Source organism: Equus quagga, chromosome 4, assembly GCF_021613505.1.
Source record: "Equus quagga isolate Etosha38 chromosome 4, UCLA_HA_Equagga_1.0, whole genome shotgun sequence".
NCBI classification, from domain to species: domain Eukaryota; kingdom Metazoa; phylum Chordata; class Mammalia; order Perissodactyla; family Equidae; genus Equus; species Equus quagga.
In genome coordinates this window covers 26,095,351-26,110,760 of record NC_060270.1, presented here as the reverse complement: position 1 = coordinate 26,110,760, position 15,410 = coordinate 26,095,351, and the positions used below count along the sequence as shown (strand labels likewise).

Below are 15,410 nucleotides of genomic sequence, written 5' to 3'. Positions count from 1 at the left end.
TTAACACACATTCTGCCTCCATTCAGTTCAATCAGTGACTTAAGCTTACCTTTCGTCTTTATAAATCAACAAGGATCTATTTCTCTGCTATCACACTATGGGAAATTTAGTCAATAATCACGCATAGTATAAATGAAAATGCAAGATAAGTAGTTCTAAGCATCAAGACAGTGAGATTCTTTCCCAGGCACACATTTGGGTACTCTGCATCCACACAGATTTTCCCATTATTTCCCATTATTGTCTCATATTGGTAGAAAGAGCACTGGTCTAAATGATCAAAAGACCTGACCTTCCATGCAAGACCCACCAGCTGTGTGAACTTGGCCAAGTCAGTGAAGCTTTTCAAGTCTTACCTTCTATAAAATAGAAACAGTGATATCTACCCTGCCTGAAACATCTCAGCAAGTCATTATAAGAATCAATTAAGAATGTGTGTGAAAATTCTTTGTAGGTTATAAAGCGCTTGGCAATTTTAAGGTCTCAATATTCATTAAAAAACAATTATTCAGTGCCAGCATTGAGCTAGACAGCAGGTAAATCGTGGAAATATAAGTAGAGATAGTCCTTGCCTTCACAGAGCTTACAATCTAGTAGGAGAGATGTAGTTAAAAGGAAACAAATATGTAAAAACGTTTTTAAATGTGCAAAATGCTATGAAAGAAAAAGGCAACAGGCTATGAGAGAAAATAAGAAGGGAGACCTACGTTAGACTGGATGATCTAAAAAGGATTCTCTGAGAAAGTTATGTTAAATCTGACACCAGAGGAAAAGTATGTCCATCACATGAAAAGTGCGGTCAAAGGGAATTCTAAGAAAAAGGAAAATGTGTACCAAAGTCCTGAGGCAGCAAAGACCTGCATACCTTACAGGAACAGAAAGAAAACTCTGGAGGCTGTAGCCCAGAGACAGCTGAGACTGGGACAAGATGAGGTTAGAGAGGCAGGTAAGAGAAAGCCAGCACGACCTCAGAGGCACTGTTAGGAAGTTTGAATTTTCTTCCAAGTGCCTTGGGAAGCCTTGGACGGTTCTTGGTCAGGGAGGCAACATTTGATTGTTCGAAATGAACCACACAACGTATGAGTAACTTCACAGAGAGGTAGTCAGAGTGAGCGGACAGCACAACAGTGAACATACTATTAATAACACAAAGGCATGGCTCTAATCAGAGATCTATGTTTCTCTAAGTATCAGCCAACCTTAATCTTACCACGTAACCTGGGTGGAATTAGTTCTAAGTAAGTGTTAGAAGGAGAAACAAAGCAGAAATTGGTCAAGATCATCCATAACAAAAAGCAAACACAGTTTAAAGAATCATGGGTCCTTAAAATAGTTAGAAAGGAATTTTTCAAGTCATTTTATCTGATATCTTGGTGTAACTCTACAGAACCATTCCAACAGGATAACAATTATCCCAACTGCATCAGAACCATTCCAAAGAGATGAGTATCTCTGACGAAGAACATGCTACGAGCCCAGATGATGATACATCTTACTACTTCAGAACCTCTTACAAGTTGGAGGATTGTGGGCAAGTTGCCTAAGCTCTCTAAGACCATTTTCTCATCTGTTAATCCTGCTCAGTGCCTGGCACAATTTAGGTGCTCAATAAATGTTCACTAAATGAATTTTAAGATATGCCTTTTTTTGGCTCACATTTTTTCTTCCCTTCTTACATGCTCCTCCCTTCTCCTCTGTCTTCTCCATTTCTCCTCTTTCCTCCCTTCTATTTCCAAATTGTATGGCAGTCAGTGATATAAAGTTTGAATCTCTAGGAAGACGAGTTAAAGTAAAATGTGATAGTTTCTCTTCTTCATCAACTGGAATCCTTTTACCTACTTAATGGCCTAGATTTTCTTCAAGGTTCAGCTTATACATCGCTTAAGTCCATAAAACCTTTTCCAGAAAATCTCAGCCCACATAAATAATTGTAGTTTTGTTTCGCACAGAATCTAATAGTGTTGAACGGTTCGGTATTTATTAAATAGTGTCCACACAAAACTATACTTTCAAAAACTCAAGAGAACGTTCTGGCCAGTTTTCCTCATCAAATTGAATATTAAGTTCCTCAGAGTAACAACATGAAGATCAGAAATGCAGAGTTAAAACTCTAGGAGTTTCTTCTTACGGAAAACAGAAGGTATTATATTACGTAATTGTTTCTAAGGTTATACAACATTGGTCTATAATCACATGTGCCAAGCCAGAGACATCTGGTTTTGATGCTGTGGCCATGGGCCTCTGATTCCTCTGAGTTCCTCCCGGTGCTGCTATTCTGCACAGACTTATAGCTTTCCATGGTGACAGTGTGGAAACAAAATACTCACATGCTAGTGATGGTAAAATCATGATCAAGTCATACTAAAAAGTGAACTGAAGTGCCATTCCATTTCTTCATCTTCCCAGTGTGCAACAAAGATCCAGCCTAGAAGCAGTGGGTTATAGGCCAAGGGTGTTTACTTGTATAAATTTCTTTTAAGATTCTCACTAAGAAAAGATCTGCCTTCACCACAACCCACCATCATAACCCAGGTCGTCCATGGTGTCTGGAGCTTTCCCCGTGATCAAGGTCTGTGCACAGATGTAGCATATCTGTAGGTTTTTGTAGCAGACCAAAATTTACTTCCAAATCCCAAAACTTCCTTCAGATCTAGACTTTCTGACTTGTTATTTGAGTTCAGAGAAACATGATTTAGTAATGGAAAGAAGCAGTCAGCCAATTAGAGTTCATAAGACTCTGATGGCTGCCACAATACTGTGTGCCAAAGGCTTCTAATGGTAATGTCTATTTTCATAATTGAACACAAAGTAGGGAAGAGAGTACTGGTTTCTGGAATTTTTGGAAGCTCCTATCTGGAGAAGTTGGAGCTTGTCTTGCCTCAGGCTGCCTCTTTGGTTAGATGGAAAAAGGAAAATGGGAATGTGGTCTATTAAAGTTATAAAAGCCACACAAAAAAAAATACAGTTCTGTATTAAATTAACATTTATATTTGTCTGTCTGTCTATGACTAAGAATACTGGCTGACTCTATAAGAGGTTCTGAACAAACTCTGAGCTAAACAGTCTCCACTCTAAAATGCAGATGAAACATAATCAAGTCCAAACTTCTGAAGTTTCAGGTTCCAATTCCACCCACTGATTTCATTTCCATTTGAACTATTCCCTTTCCAATCATGCCAATTTCCTCTTTTCTTTCCTGTTGTAATAACATTTCCATACATCTCACTGTCTTGGCTGATCTCTTCTGCGTAAGCTCCTTAAATGTGATGCCTGAAACTGTACACACTGTTACAGACGTCTAACCACAACCGAGGATAGGGGAATATTTTTCCCTGTTGTATAAACATTACACAGTGCCACAAATTGCAGTAATCAAAACAAAGAGGAAGCATTCCAAATGCTTTTCACAATATTGTATGGTAATATGTTGTTGTCATGACTGCTAAGACTCGGATGAAAGCCATTAGAAGAGGCACTGTGAACGGAAGACTCTGAGAAGTCTAAAGAAGACAGGGGACGGCAGGCACCTTTTTAAACTGCTGTGACAACAACAGCCAGTGGTGGGGCCCGAACCTCAGGGACTCATATTAGAGCCTAGCTAAGCCTCTGACAAAACTGTTGAAGACAAGTTAGGTCTTCACAATTCCCAACTTGACGGTTGTTCAAAGTCAGGACTTTAGTTTAACCTTCGCTTCTTCTTGGAGTCAGTTCAGTGTTCCAATAAGCAGCAGAGGTTTGAATTCTGATACCTATTACTTATCGTATACCAGCTCTGAGTTGCCTGCAAACTTAGCAAGCATGCTTTCTACAGCTTCATTTTATTCTTTAATCCATTTTGAAGCCTAGATATCAGCATAGTCATCTCTAACTATTCTATTTGGTACTCTCTCCATATCTGTTCCCCCCAAAAAGGAAATTAGAGTCATCAAAGATGCAAAAAGCTGAGGGGCTGGGTAAAGAAAAGAGGCAGGTAACATGCAAAAGTTAGTAATAGGGTGGCCAGAGAAAAAACAAAGTATGGCTTCGAGGATGCAGTAGTTCAGGCCTGTCTTAAGATATCATGCAAAGCTTCCAGGACAGTACTGAGCTCTCCAAGTACAATGACAGAGGATCAATTCATCAGGAAGACATAATGACATCTTCAAATACGTTTTTTCTGTTCCTTCTGCCTGAAACATTCTTCTCCTCCTTTTCACCTGGCTAACTTGGAGACATCCCTTACGCCTTGGCTTAAATACAGTTTCTATAGGGTGTCCTTCCTCCACTCGCCACCCTTGGTTGAAGCTCCTTCCTCGATGCATCCATAACCCCTCGTACTCTCCTCTAACACACAGCACACACGTAATTACTTTTTTCTAACTCTGTGTGTGTGTGAATATAGAACATATGCTTCAAAAAAATGCACAAAAATAAACATCTAACTCAATTATAACAGAGTAAACCCCACATAACAATCTCCCAGGCTAAGACACAGGATTGACACGGGCTCTCCGTTACATTCTTTCTCAACCACTGCTCTCTCTCTTCCCCAAAAGTATCTACTATCTGTAATTTTATGGTAATTGTCTTTACAGTTTTATAATCTAATCATTTATCCTTAAACACTATGGTTTAGTTTTCTGAACTTTGTAAAAATGGAATCATACAGTATGTCTTTTTTGTGTCTGGACTATTTCGATCCACATTAAGTTTATGATGTGGCAGCTATAGTTCATTAATTTTAACTTTAGTACTCCATTGAATGAATATATCATAATGTATGATAACCATTTTGGTTGTTTCATTTCTAGCTACCACCAATGCTTTATTGGCCATTGTTGTGCATGATTCCACATGCATACAGATTCTATTGCGTAGAACTGCTGGGTCATAAGGTACACCTATTTTTTAACTTTGATATTGTTACACTTTTTCCAGACTGCTAATACTATTATAAACGCTCAGCATGAGTGTATTAGAATTCCCATTCCTCCATATCATTACCATTTGGTATTATAAATTAATACCAAATATAATACCAATATGATAGAATTAGCTATTCTAATGAGAAGATAATTGTGTCTCCTTGCAGTTTCAATTTGCATTTCCATGATGACAAGTGAAGTTGAACACACTTTCATACATTTATTGGCCAGTTGGATATCCTCTTTTTGAAAATGCCTCTGCACCCTTGTGCTTATTTTTCCATTAGGTATCTGTCCCTTTGTCATTAGTTTGTAGAAGTTCCCTATATATTCTGAATATAAGCCCTTTATTGGATATGTGCTATATCTTCTCCCACTTTGTGGCTTACTCTTTCTCTCTCTTATTGATGTCTTTTGATGAACAGAAGTTTTTAATTTTAATGTAGTCAAATTTACCAACCTTCTCCTCTGTAACTTTACTTTCTGTGATCTGTTTAACAAATCTTTTCCTATCCAAAGGCAAGATAATAGTCTCCTATGTTGTCGAGAAATATTATGCTTTAGCCTTTCACATTTAGATCTATAGAACTGATTTTTGTGTATGGTGTCAGATTAGAGTAAAATTTTAATTTTTCCATATAGGTACCCAATTTCTTCAGCATTACTTATTAAAACACCTCCTGGCACTGCTCTGTGGTGCCACCCTTGTCATAAATCCATAAAGGTTCTCTTTGTATTGTTTCATTGCTTTATTTTTCAATCCTTGCACAAATATACACTGTTTTAATTCAGTAAAGCAAGTTCTCCCACTTTGTTCCTCTTCAATATCGTCTTGACTATTTTTGATCCTTGGCATATCAATATAAATTTTAGAACCAGTTTGCCAACTTTCACAAAAATAAGTGAATAAATAAATCAAATCCAATCAGGATTCTAACTGGGATTGAATTCAATGTATCAATCAATTTTGCAAGAATTGATATCTTTATAATAATGAATCTTCCAATTCATAAATATAGTATATCCCTCCACTTATTTAAGTATTATTTAATTTTTCAATACTGTTTTATAGTTTCATGCAAAGAAGTCCCAGATATTTTCTTGTTGTTGTTGGATTCATTGCTAGGTATTCGATATTTTTCATGCTGTTGTAAATAATATATATATTTTTTTCAAATTCCTTTTCTAAGTCTGCTGCCAATGTATGGAAAAGATACATTGATTTTTATATATTGATCTTGGTTCTCTCTTTTTTTCCCATTAGTTTCATGAAAATGCCGCTCCACTGTTACCTTGCTTTATATGTTGATGTCCTTTGGAAGTCTAACAGCAACCTGGTTTTTTTTTTCCTTTGTGACTTTTCCTTTTTGCCTGGGGACCCAGCAGGAAGCTTCATCTCTAAGGTGATTACTCTGTCATATTCCAGGGACCACAACACACACTTTCACACACACAAACCTGCCATCCTAATTGCCGGCATAATTTTCTGACCCACAGGTCTCTAGTGTCCTTCCTACCATCGTCTTGTTTTCCAGGCCTGAATTCACTGCTGTTTTAGTAATCCTAGGGATTTAACTTGATTTCATCTGGATGGCTGTTTTTTGGTTCCAAGGTTTGCCTTGGATCTTCTGGTCCTATTTTATATTTCCCTTTTTTGATGATCAAAAGATCTGAGTGATATTCTGATTTAGTTTTATTTTGACTAAATGTAATGGCTGAGAATGTAATCCAAGAGGATAAGTTTCACAGGCAAGTGTTAGCTGGAAAACTATTACCAAAGTGTCTAAGAAAGAGAAAAAAAGTGGCCATGGGGGCCAGCCCTGTGGTGTAGTGGTTAAGTCCACTGCACCCTGCTTCAGTCGCCCAGGTTTGCGAGTTCAGATCCCAGGCATGGACCTACACCACTTGTCAAGCCGGGTTGTGGCAGCAACCCACATACAAAATAGAGGAAGACTAGCACAGATGTTAGCTCAGGGCTAATCTTCCTCAAGCAAAAAAAGAGGAAGATTGGCAACAGATGTCAGCTCAGAGCAAATCTTCCTCACCAAAACAAACAAACAAAAAGTGGTCATGATAGTAGCACAGGGGAGTTAACTGGTAGAGTGCCAAACCTGAGGGGTTTTTCCTTTCTTTCTTTTTTTTTTTTTTTTTTTGGTGAGGAAGATTGTCACCGAGCTAACATCTGTGCCAATCTTCCTCTATTTTATGTGGGATGCCACCACAGCATGGCTTGATGAGCAGTGCTGGGTCTGTGCCTGGGATCTGAACCTGTGAACCCCAGGCAGCTGAAGTGGGGCATATAAACTTAACCACTACAACACTGGGCTGGCCCCTTGAGGCTTCTTTTGACATTGTTTGGTTTGAAGGCTTAAAAGGAAATTAATATAAATATCTTCTATTTTAATCCTCAAGGAATTTTTAAATAATGGGAGAGCTTTTCAGGGAAAAAAGCTAAGAAACCTCTGAGACGGTATATTCATTAGAGAGAAAACCTAAGTACACACCAATTTTTGTGAAATGCTCCAGAGAAGAAAAATGGTTTTCAAAAAATGTAGCTATAAACAGAGGGTTAATAGAGACACTCCCGTAAAAATCAATACCAAAGGTACTTTGTAATTGGTAAATAGAAAATAAAAGATGATGTTAAACAATTTTTTCAGAAGACTTAAAAATAATATCTTGGAAGAAAGGCTAGCGGCCTTTTTTAAACAATTCTTCCAAATACATTTTTAAAATATTCTTCTAACTTCTATGTAGGGAATAATGAAGATTTCCTGATCTGAAGCATAAACTTATCCAAATAGCTAGGCAATAAAAAGCTGATATCAGGCCATACTTTGTAAATTTCTAAACTGCGAATAGTGTTAGTCATCCTAATAGAATTAATTTCTAACTGCCTAGATTGTAGCCTGATCATTGTTTTGCAAGTCAGTTGCTTAAAACTTGGGATGAATTTTCTTACAGAGGTAAATTAGATATAAGGTTAGGTTCTAATGACTATAAAAGCTCATTACATCCACTCTGTACTTGAAATACAACACAAATGACATTATTAAACCTGAGCGTCACGTATAAGGAGATTTGTAATGTGGTGAATGTCCTACTTAGGACTAAAGTCTCTCATCTGGGATGTTAGAATACAAGAGAGTCCGAGAGACAAGGTCTGATGTAGGGAAGGACAGGATGGTGTGGATGGTGGGACGGGAGGGGTAAGAACAAACTAAGAGCGCCCTGGATGGGCTCCCCCAGAGTTCTATTCTGGACACACTTGTACATCCCAGGCCAACTCCCCAGTCACTCTCTCTATATTTTCAGTAGTAAAGGCACCCTCAGAGAAACCACAGTTTCTCCTACATGACTTTTCTTTGCTTAAGAACATTGGCTTCCATAGAGTGCCTTCAGCTCAGTAACCTTCCGCGTTGCCCAGGTCATTCTTACCTGCACTTCAGCTTGCCGTTCCCTTTTGACATTAATTAGCTGTTTTTGAAGAGATTTTATCTGTTTTCTTCCTTTTTTCTCCCTAGGAGAAATAAGAATGATTTGTGTGTGAAGCAGTGCCTCTCAAACTTTAGCGTGCACAAGGATGGCCCGGATGTTAACATAGTCCTGGGCTCTGCCCCAGACACTCTAATTCAGCAGGTCTGGGACAGGGCCCTGGAACTCGCATTTGTAATAAGTTCCCAGGTGATGCCAATGGTGCTGGTCCACAGAACACACTTTCAGAAACACTTTTAAAAAGACTGTGATTTGTCCTAGTAAATTGGAGGAGGATTTTCTGGCTTATCAGTGTTGCATCTAAAATAGCCGTTGCTGAGAAAAAGCGAAGAAGAGGAAGAAGAGGAAGAAGAAGAGTCCTTTTGATTCACATATTCTTAGCTCACAATAACCTTCTGAGGCAGTCCCTATCATTACCCCTATTTTACAGATGGGGGAAACGCAGCTCAGAGAGCTGAGGTAACTTGCTGTGGTGGACATGAGAATGTGCCTCACAGGCCTCCAACTACAGGCAGTGTAAGCTGGAATAAGGGTCCCAGCTCTAGGTTCTGGAATCCTTCACTGTGTGTGCTCTGAGGCCACACTTCCCGAGGACTGCTCCCAGCCCATGTGTGTGTGCGGCAGGGATACTAAGGCAGGCCCTTCCTAGGAGACCCAGGACTCCTCTGACAGCTGACTTTGGCTCAACGGTTCCCGGATGCCCTTGCCGAACCATCCTCAGACTGCAGGGGAGTCTCTTCCACCCGACCTTCCCTCTCCTTCACTTGGGGTCCATAAAGCATTGGGTCTAAAGGCTCCCTCCCCACTTTCCCTCACAGGTGTTTCCCCTGATAAAATCTTTGCATGAATGATCTCATCTGGGCATCCAGCTCTCAGAAGACACAGACTAATGCACGTGCGATGGTCACACAAACAGTCAATGGCAGGGCAGGATTCAGATTCAGTCCTGTCTGAATGAGAAACTAACTACTTCATGTTACTGTTTCTGTTTGCTCTCTGGAAACAGAATTCTGTTTATCTCCAGCAATACCATCATTTAGGCCTAAAACAAACAAAATGACAAAACAATACAAGAATAAACAAACAAAACAATAACTGTCTTAGTTAGCTTGGGCTGCTAAAACAAAAATATCATATATTGGGTGGCTTATAAACAACAGAAATTTATTTCTCCCATTTCAGAGGCTGTGAAATCCAACACCAAGGTGCCACCAGATCCAGTGTCTGGTGAGAAGCTGCATCCTGTTTCACAGATGGCCATTTTCATTTGCATCCTTATATAATGGAAAGGGAGAAGGAGCTCTCTGGGGTCTCTTTTATAAGGGCACTAATCCCATTTATGAGAGCTCCACCCTCATGACCTACTTACCTACCAAAGGTTCCACTTCCTAATACCATCACGTTGGGCGTTAGGATTTCAACAAATGGATTGGGCTGGGGGGGAGCACAAACATTCAGTCTATAGCAACAACCAAAAAAACTTATCACAAAATCGCATCTAGATAAGAATTGCTACTCAGGAACTTTTAGAAAGCACATACTTAACTAGAATCTTGAGACTGTCATTGCCAAACTATAGATTATATACTTCCCATTTATAGATTATAAGAAATAGATAAGAAAGATAAAGAATAAATACTTTATCTCTACTGATATACTCAGCACCCCAAGGACAGATTCAATTAAATAAATAAATGTCATTTACAATGGAAACTAGAAGTTAGTAGAGTATTGCCTTCAAAAGTTATGAGAGAAGATAATTTTCAGTCTGAAAATCTGTACCCCGTCAAATTACTAAGAAAGCATGAGGACAAAAAAAGATATTTTCAGACATGCAAGATCTTAATATATTTACCTTCCATGCACCCTTTCTTTAAGAAACTACAGAAAGACATGTTCCAACAAAATGAGGGACTAACACAAAGAAGAAGAATGGGGTCTAGAAAACAGATTAAAAGGGAATCTCAGGAGATGAAGGGAAGGCCCAGGACAATGGCAATGTAGCAGGCTCTAGGAGCAACCAGCAGATAGGAGCAAGACAACAGAAGAAAGTTTCAAAAGAAAAAAAAGGGAAAGCTTAATATGTATGACTCTATTTAGAGAATTTTAGAGCTCTGGTGAAGAGCTGGGTGCTGGATTTGGAATAGAAATGTCAAAAAACTGGCAAACAAAAAGAATGGTAATGGAAAACAATATGGAGATTTTTCAAGAAATTAAAAATAGAAATACCATATGATCCAGCTATCCCACTACTGGGTATTTATCCAAGAACATGAAATTAACAATTCAAAGAGATGTATGCATCGCTATGTTCATCGCAGCATTATTCACAATAGCCAAGACGTGGATGATTGGATAAAGAAGAGGCGGTATATATATACAATGGAATACCACTCAGCCATAAAAGAAGACAAAATCATGCCATTTGCAACAGCATGGATGAACCTTGAGGGTATTATGCTAAGTAAAATAAGTTGCACAGAGAAAGACACTGTATGATTTCACTCATCCATGGAAGATAAACAAACACATGGATAAGGAAAACAGATTGGAAAACAGAGGAGAAGGAGGTGGGGGAGGGCAAAAGGGGTAAAGGGGTACATATGTATGGTGAAGTACAAAAACTAGACTATTGGTGGTGAAGACGATGCAGTCTATACAGAAACTGAAATATAATAATGTACACCTGAAATCTACACAATGTTATAAGCCAATAGGACCTCAATAAAATTTTTTTAAAAAAAAGAAAAAAGGAGGGTCAAATTTTAACTCTAGGAGAAAAATAGTTCAAGAAAGAAAATTTAATCATTATATATACTACCTGTCCCATCTATGAACTATTTACACATAATAATAATCAAAACATTAAATATTAATTTAACCAAAAATTGTGCCATAACTATTCTAGGGATATGGAAGAAACTCAATAGATTACATCTAAAATTACATTCCCACTAGTGTTGTTTGCTATAAAGAAGAAAACTGGGGCCGGTCCCATGGCCGAGTGGTCAAGTTCGGGGCTCTGCTGCGGTGGCCCAGGGTTTCCCCAGTTTGGTTCCTGGGCGTGGACATGGCACCGCTCGTCAGGCCACGTTGAGGCGGCGTCCCACATGCCACAACTAGAAGGACCCACAACTAAAAATACACAACTCTGTACCAGGGGGCTTTGGGGAGGAAAAGGAAAAATAAAATCTTTAAAAAAAAAAAAAGAAGAAAACTGGCCAGTGTGAGAAATGAAAAATGGTATACTACTGATTTGAAGGTAAACTTTTCTCATATGTTTCTTGACCCGCTGTGTGCTCCCTTCAGTGAACTGTCTTCTCCTGTCATTTTATGTATGCCACATCAAAGGATGCCTCACCTCTCCAGATCAGACTGCACTTTGAGTCATCATTACAATGGAAGGAAACTTCAGGACACCAAGAGACAAAGACCAGTCAGCCCACTCTTTACTCTCTATCAAAAGCAATGCCCAATTAAAACAACAACGAGACCACTACACACCTAATAGAAAGTCAGAAATTCAAAACACTGACAACAACAAATGCTGCCAAGGATGTGGAGCTAAAGGAACTCTCATTCATTGTTGGTAGGAATGCAAAATGGTACGGCCACTTTGGAAGACAGTGCAGCAGTTTCTTACAAAACTAAACATACATACTCTTACCATCACAATCCAGCAACAGTGCTCCTTATTTATTCAAATGAGTTAAAAACATGTCCACACAAAAATCTGCACACAGACGTGTATAGCAGCTGTAGTCAGAATAGCCCAAACCTGGAAGCAGCAAGATGGTCCTCAGCCTGTGAAGGGATAAGTAATCTGTGGTGCACTCAGACAACGGAACATTATTCAGTGCTAAAAAGAAATGAGTATAAGCCATGAAAAGACCTGGAGGAATGCATATTATAAATGCATATTATAAAAGAAGCCAATCCAAAAAGGCTACATACTGTACGATTCCAACTGCATGACGTTCTATAAAAGGCAAAACTAAGGAGAAAGTAAAAAAATCAGTGCTTGCTAGGGGCTCAGGGAGAGGGTGGGAGGAATGAACAGGTGGGGCACAGAGGATTTTTAGGGCAGTGGAACTATTCTGTATAAAACTGTAATGGGGGATACGTGTCATTATATATTTGTCAAAACCCACAGAATGTACAACGCAAAGAGTGAACCCTAATGTAAACTATGGACTTTAGTTAATAATAATGTATCGATATTGGCTCATCAATTAAAACAAATGTACTGTATTAACGCAAGATATTAATAATAAGGGGTATATAGGGACTCTGTACTTTCTGCTCAATTTTTCTGTAAACCTAAAACTGCTCTAAAACGAAAATCTATTTACTAAAAAAAAAAAAAAAAGCAATGCCCAAACAATATTCACTTAGATCCAAGTTCTGTGCAGCTGTCTGCCACAAATGGGAACAGTCCTGGTGAGGCTTGCATGTTATTAGGGACCAATCACAGATGTGACCTATACTCTCCAGCTGAGTCCCGCTAAGGAGCTTCCAGGCTGCCACTTCAGCAAGCAGAGGGGCTGTTCTGGCTCCTTCTGTTTGCCTTTCTGGAGCAGAGGCTGAGTGACTATGATGAGATTTATACCTCATGAACTTTGACCCTTTGACCAAAATCTCAAAAGGCCTTAAAACCTGGCAAATTCTCCCCTGACTTTCTTTCGCTTTGAAAGAAACAAAGTGAACTATCTGTCTTGAACAAAGTGGTCTGTCTCCCCTGAATAATACTGCAGAGGGATACATATTTAAAAATAAGTGAGAAGGATTCTTAATGAAAGGGGGTTTAAGTAGAGGATTTTCGCACGTTATTAATTCTTCCTTGGGGGCAGATATGCACACATCTCACAGATAGAATGCATACTTTGAGGATGTCTTCAGCACTCTCTGTTCCTGGAGGAAGGAAAAATCATTCCATGGCAGCCCCCAAGTGGGGCTTTTCCCAAGAATCACCCATTACATCTATCTTTTATCCATTTTTGTATTTATACACTGGTGTTTTTCTTATTGTTTTATAAGATTTTATTGTACAGTGAAGACAATTACCACCAAAAGAAGCTTCATTTAAAACTAAATAGAGGGGCCGGCTCCGTGGCCAGTGGTTAAGTTCGCGCGCTCTGCTGTGGCGGCCCAGTGTTCAGATCCTGGGCGCGGACATGGCACCGCTTGTCAGGCCACGTTGAGGTGGCGTCCCACATCCCACAACTAGAAGGACGTGCAACTAAGATATATACAACTGTGTACGGGGGGGTTTGGGGAGATAAAGCAGAAAAAAAAAAAAAAAGACTGGCAACAGTTGTTAGTCCAGGTGCCAATCTCTGGAAAAAAAAAAAATTTCAAAACAGAATAGGAAGGTATAAGGAAAAAGTGGACAATCTGCCATCTCCCTTCTCCCCTCGGGTCCCATTCCTATGAGGCAGCCTATGGTAAGCCTTTTGATGTATATCCTTCCAAATCCTTCTCTAGGCTCTTAATACATGAATGAGCAGATTTTTAAAAATAAAAATCACACTATACACATGTAACTTCTTTTCATTTATCTATGAGGAACATCCCTCCAGACCAATCATATAGCTCTAATTCATTCTTTTTAATAGTTGCATTTTTTTTGTTTGTTTTTTTAAAGATTGGCACCTGAGCTAACACCTGTTGCCAATCTTTTTCTTCTTCTTCTTCTCTCCAATCCCCCCGGTACATAGTTGCATATTCTAGTTGTAGATCCTTCTGGTTGTGCTATGTGGGACGCCACCTCAGCATGGCCTGATGAGCAGTGCCATGTCTGTGCCCAGGATCCAAACCGGTGAAACCAAAAGCAGAACACGCGAACTTAACCACTCAGCCACAGGCCTGGCCCTAATAGCTGTATGTTTTTACTTCATAAAATTAACAATCATTTAAGTACTCCTTTATAGAAGAACATTTACACTATTTCTAGATTTTTGCCATTATGCTGCAATAAACATTTTGTATATACATCTAATATGAACTAATTTTTTTCTATAGGTTAGATTTCCAAAAGTAGGAATGCTACATCAAAGGGTATACTATGCAATTTGCTTAGCTTTTTTGCTAAGTTTATTTTCTCCCTTGATAAAGTAAAAATCTAGAAAATACTAAAAAGTTAAAGGGTTTTTTTAAAAAAAATTACCCACATTGTTAACACACTGGGTATTTCCTTCCAGGTCTCATTTTCCTTTTTTTTTTTTTTTAAGGAAGATTAGCCCTGAGCTAACATCTGCTGCCAATCATCCTCTTTTTGCTGAGGAAGACTGGCCCTGAGCTAACATCCGTGCCCATCTTCCTCTACTTTATATGTGGGATGCCTGCCACAGCATGGCTTGCCCAGCGGTGCCATGTCCGCACCAAGGATCCGAACTGGCGAACCCCAGGCCACCGAAGTGGAATCTGCGAACTTAACCCCCGTGCCACCGGGGCGGCCCCCAGGTCTCGTTTTCTATACATATTTTTGGTAGTTTTATTATATGAATGTGATAATCCTATATTATTTCCAGCCTTTCCTTTTCTACTTAAAATTGCGACATGAACATTTCCCCCATGTTATTACAACTTTGTAAACAATACTTTAAATAGCTTCATAATATCATTCATTAATCTATAGACTATTTCTTTGATTCTGTAATTCCACATATAGTGACTCAACCTAATGGAATAATAACAGACTCAGACGTTCGCTGACGTATATTTACGTACAAACATATGCACTGACACATTATTTGCTCTAGCAAAAATTTGGAAACAATCTAAATGTTCAAACTCGGGGAATGGTTAAATAAATTATGGAATAATACACATGTAATAGTGAATACTATAAAATTAAAATTAGGTATATATATTTTTATTACCATAGATAAATCACTTTTTAAGAATTAAACGAATTCATTCTCCCACTGGTAATGTACGTAAGTGCTCATATCCTTGCTTCCTTGCCAGCAACGAATGTTAGGTCTATAGCAGTAGCTGTTATTGTTATCA

General features: G+C 38.8%; 1 protein-coding gene across 2 annotated transcripts in view; it reads right to left on the bottom strand.

Annotated features, from left to right (window-relative positions):
• The window catches only part of IQCG (IQ motif containing G), a 43,323-nt gene that overhangs the window by 14,356 nt on the left and 13,557 nt on the right, over positions 1-15,410 (bottom strand). For both annotated transcript variants that reach the window (XM_046657761.1, XM_046657760.1), the window contains exon 6: positions 8,343-8,424. In XM_046657761.1, coding sequence (XP_046513717.1) covers positions 8,343-8,424 — 82 coding nt within the window. The remainder of the gene's footprint in view (positions 1-8,342; positions 8,425-15,410) is intronic.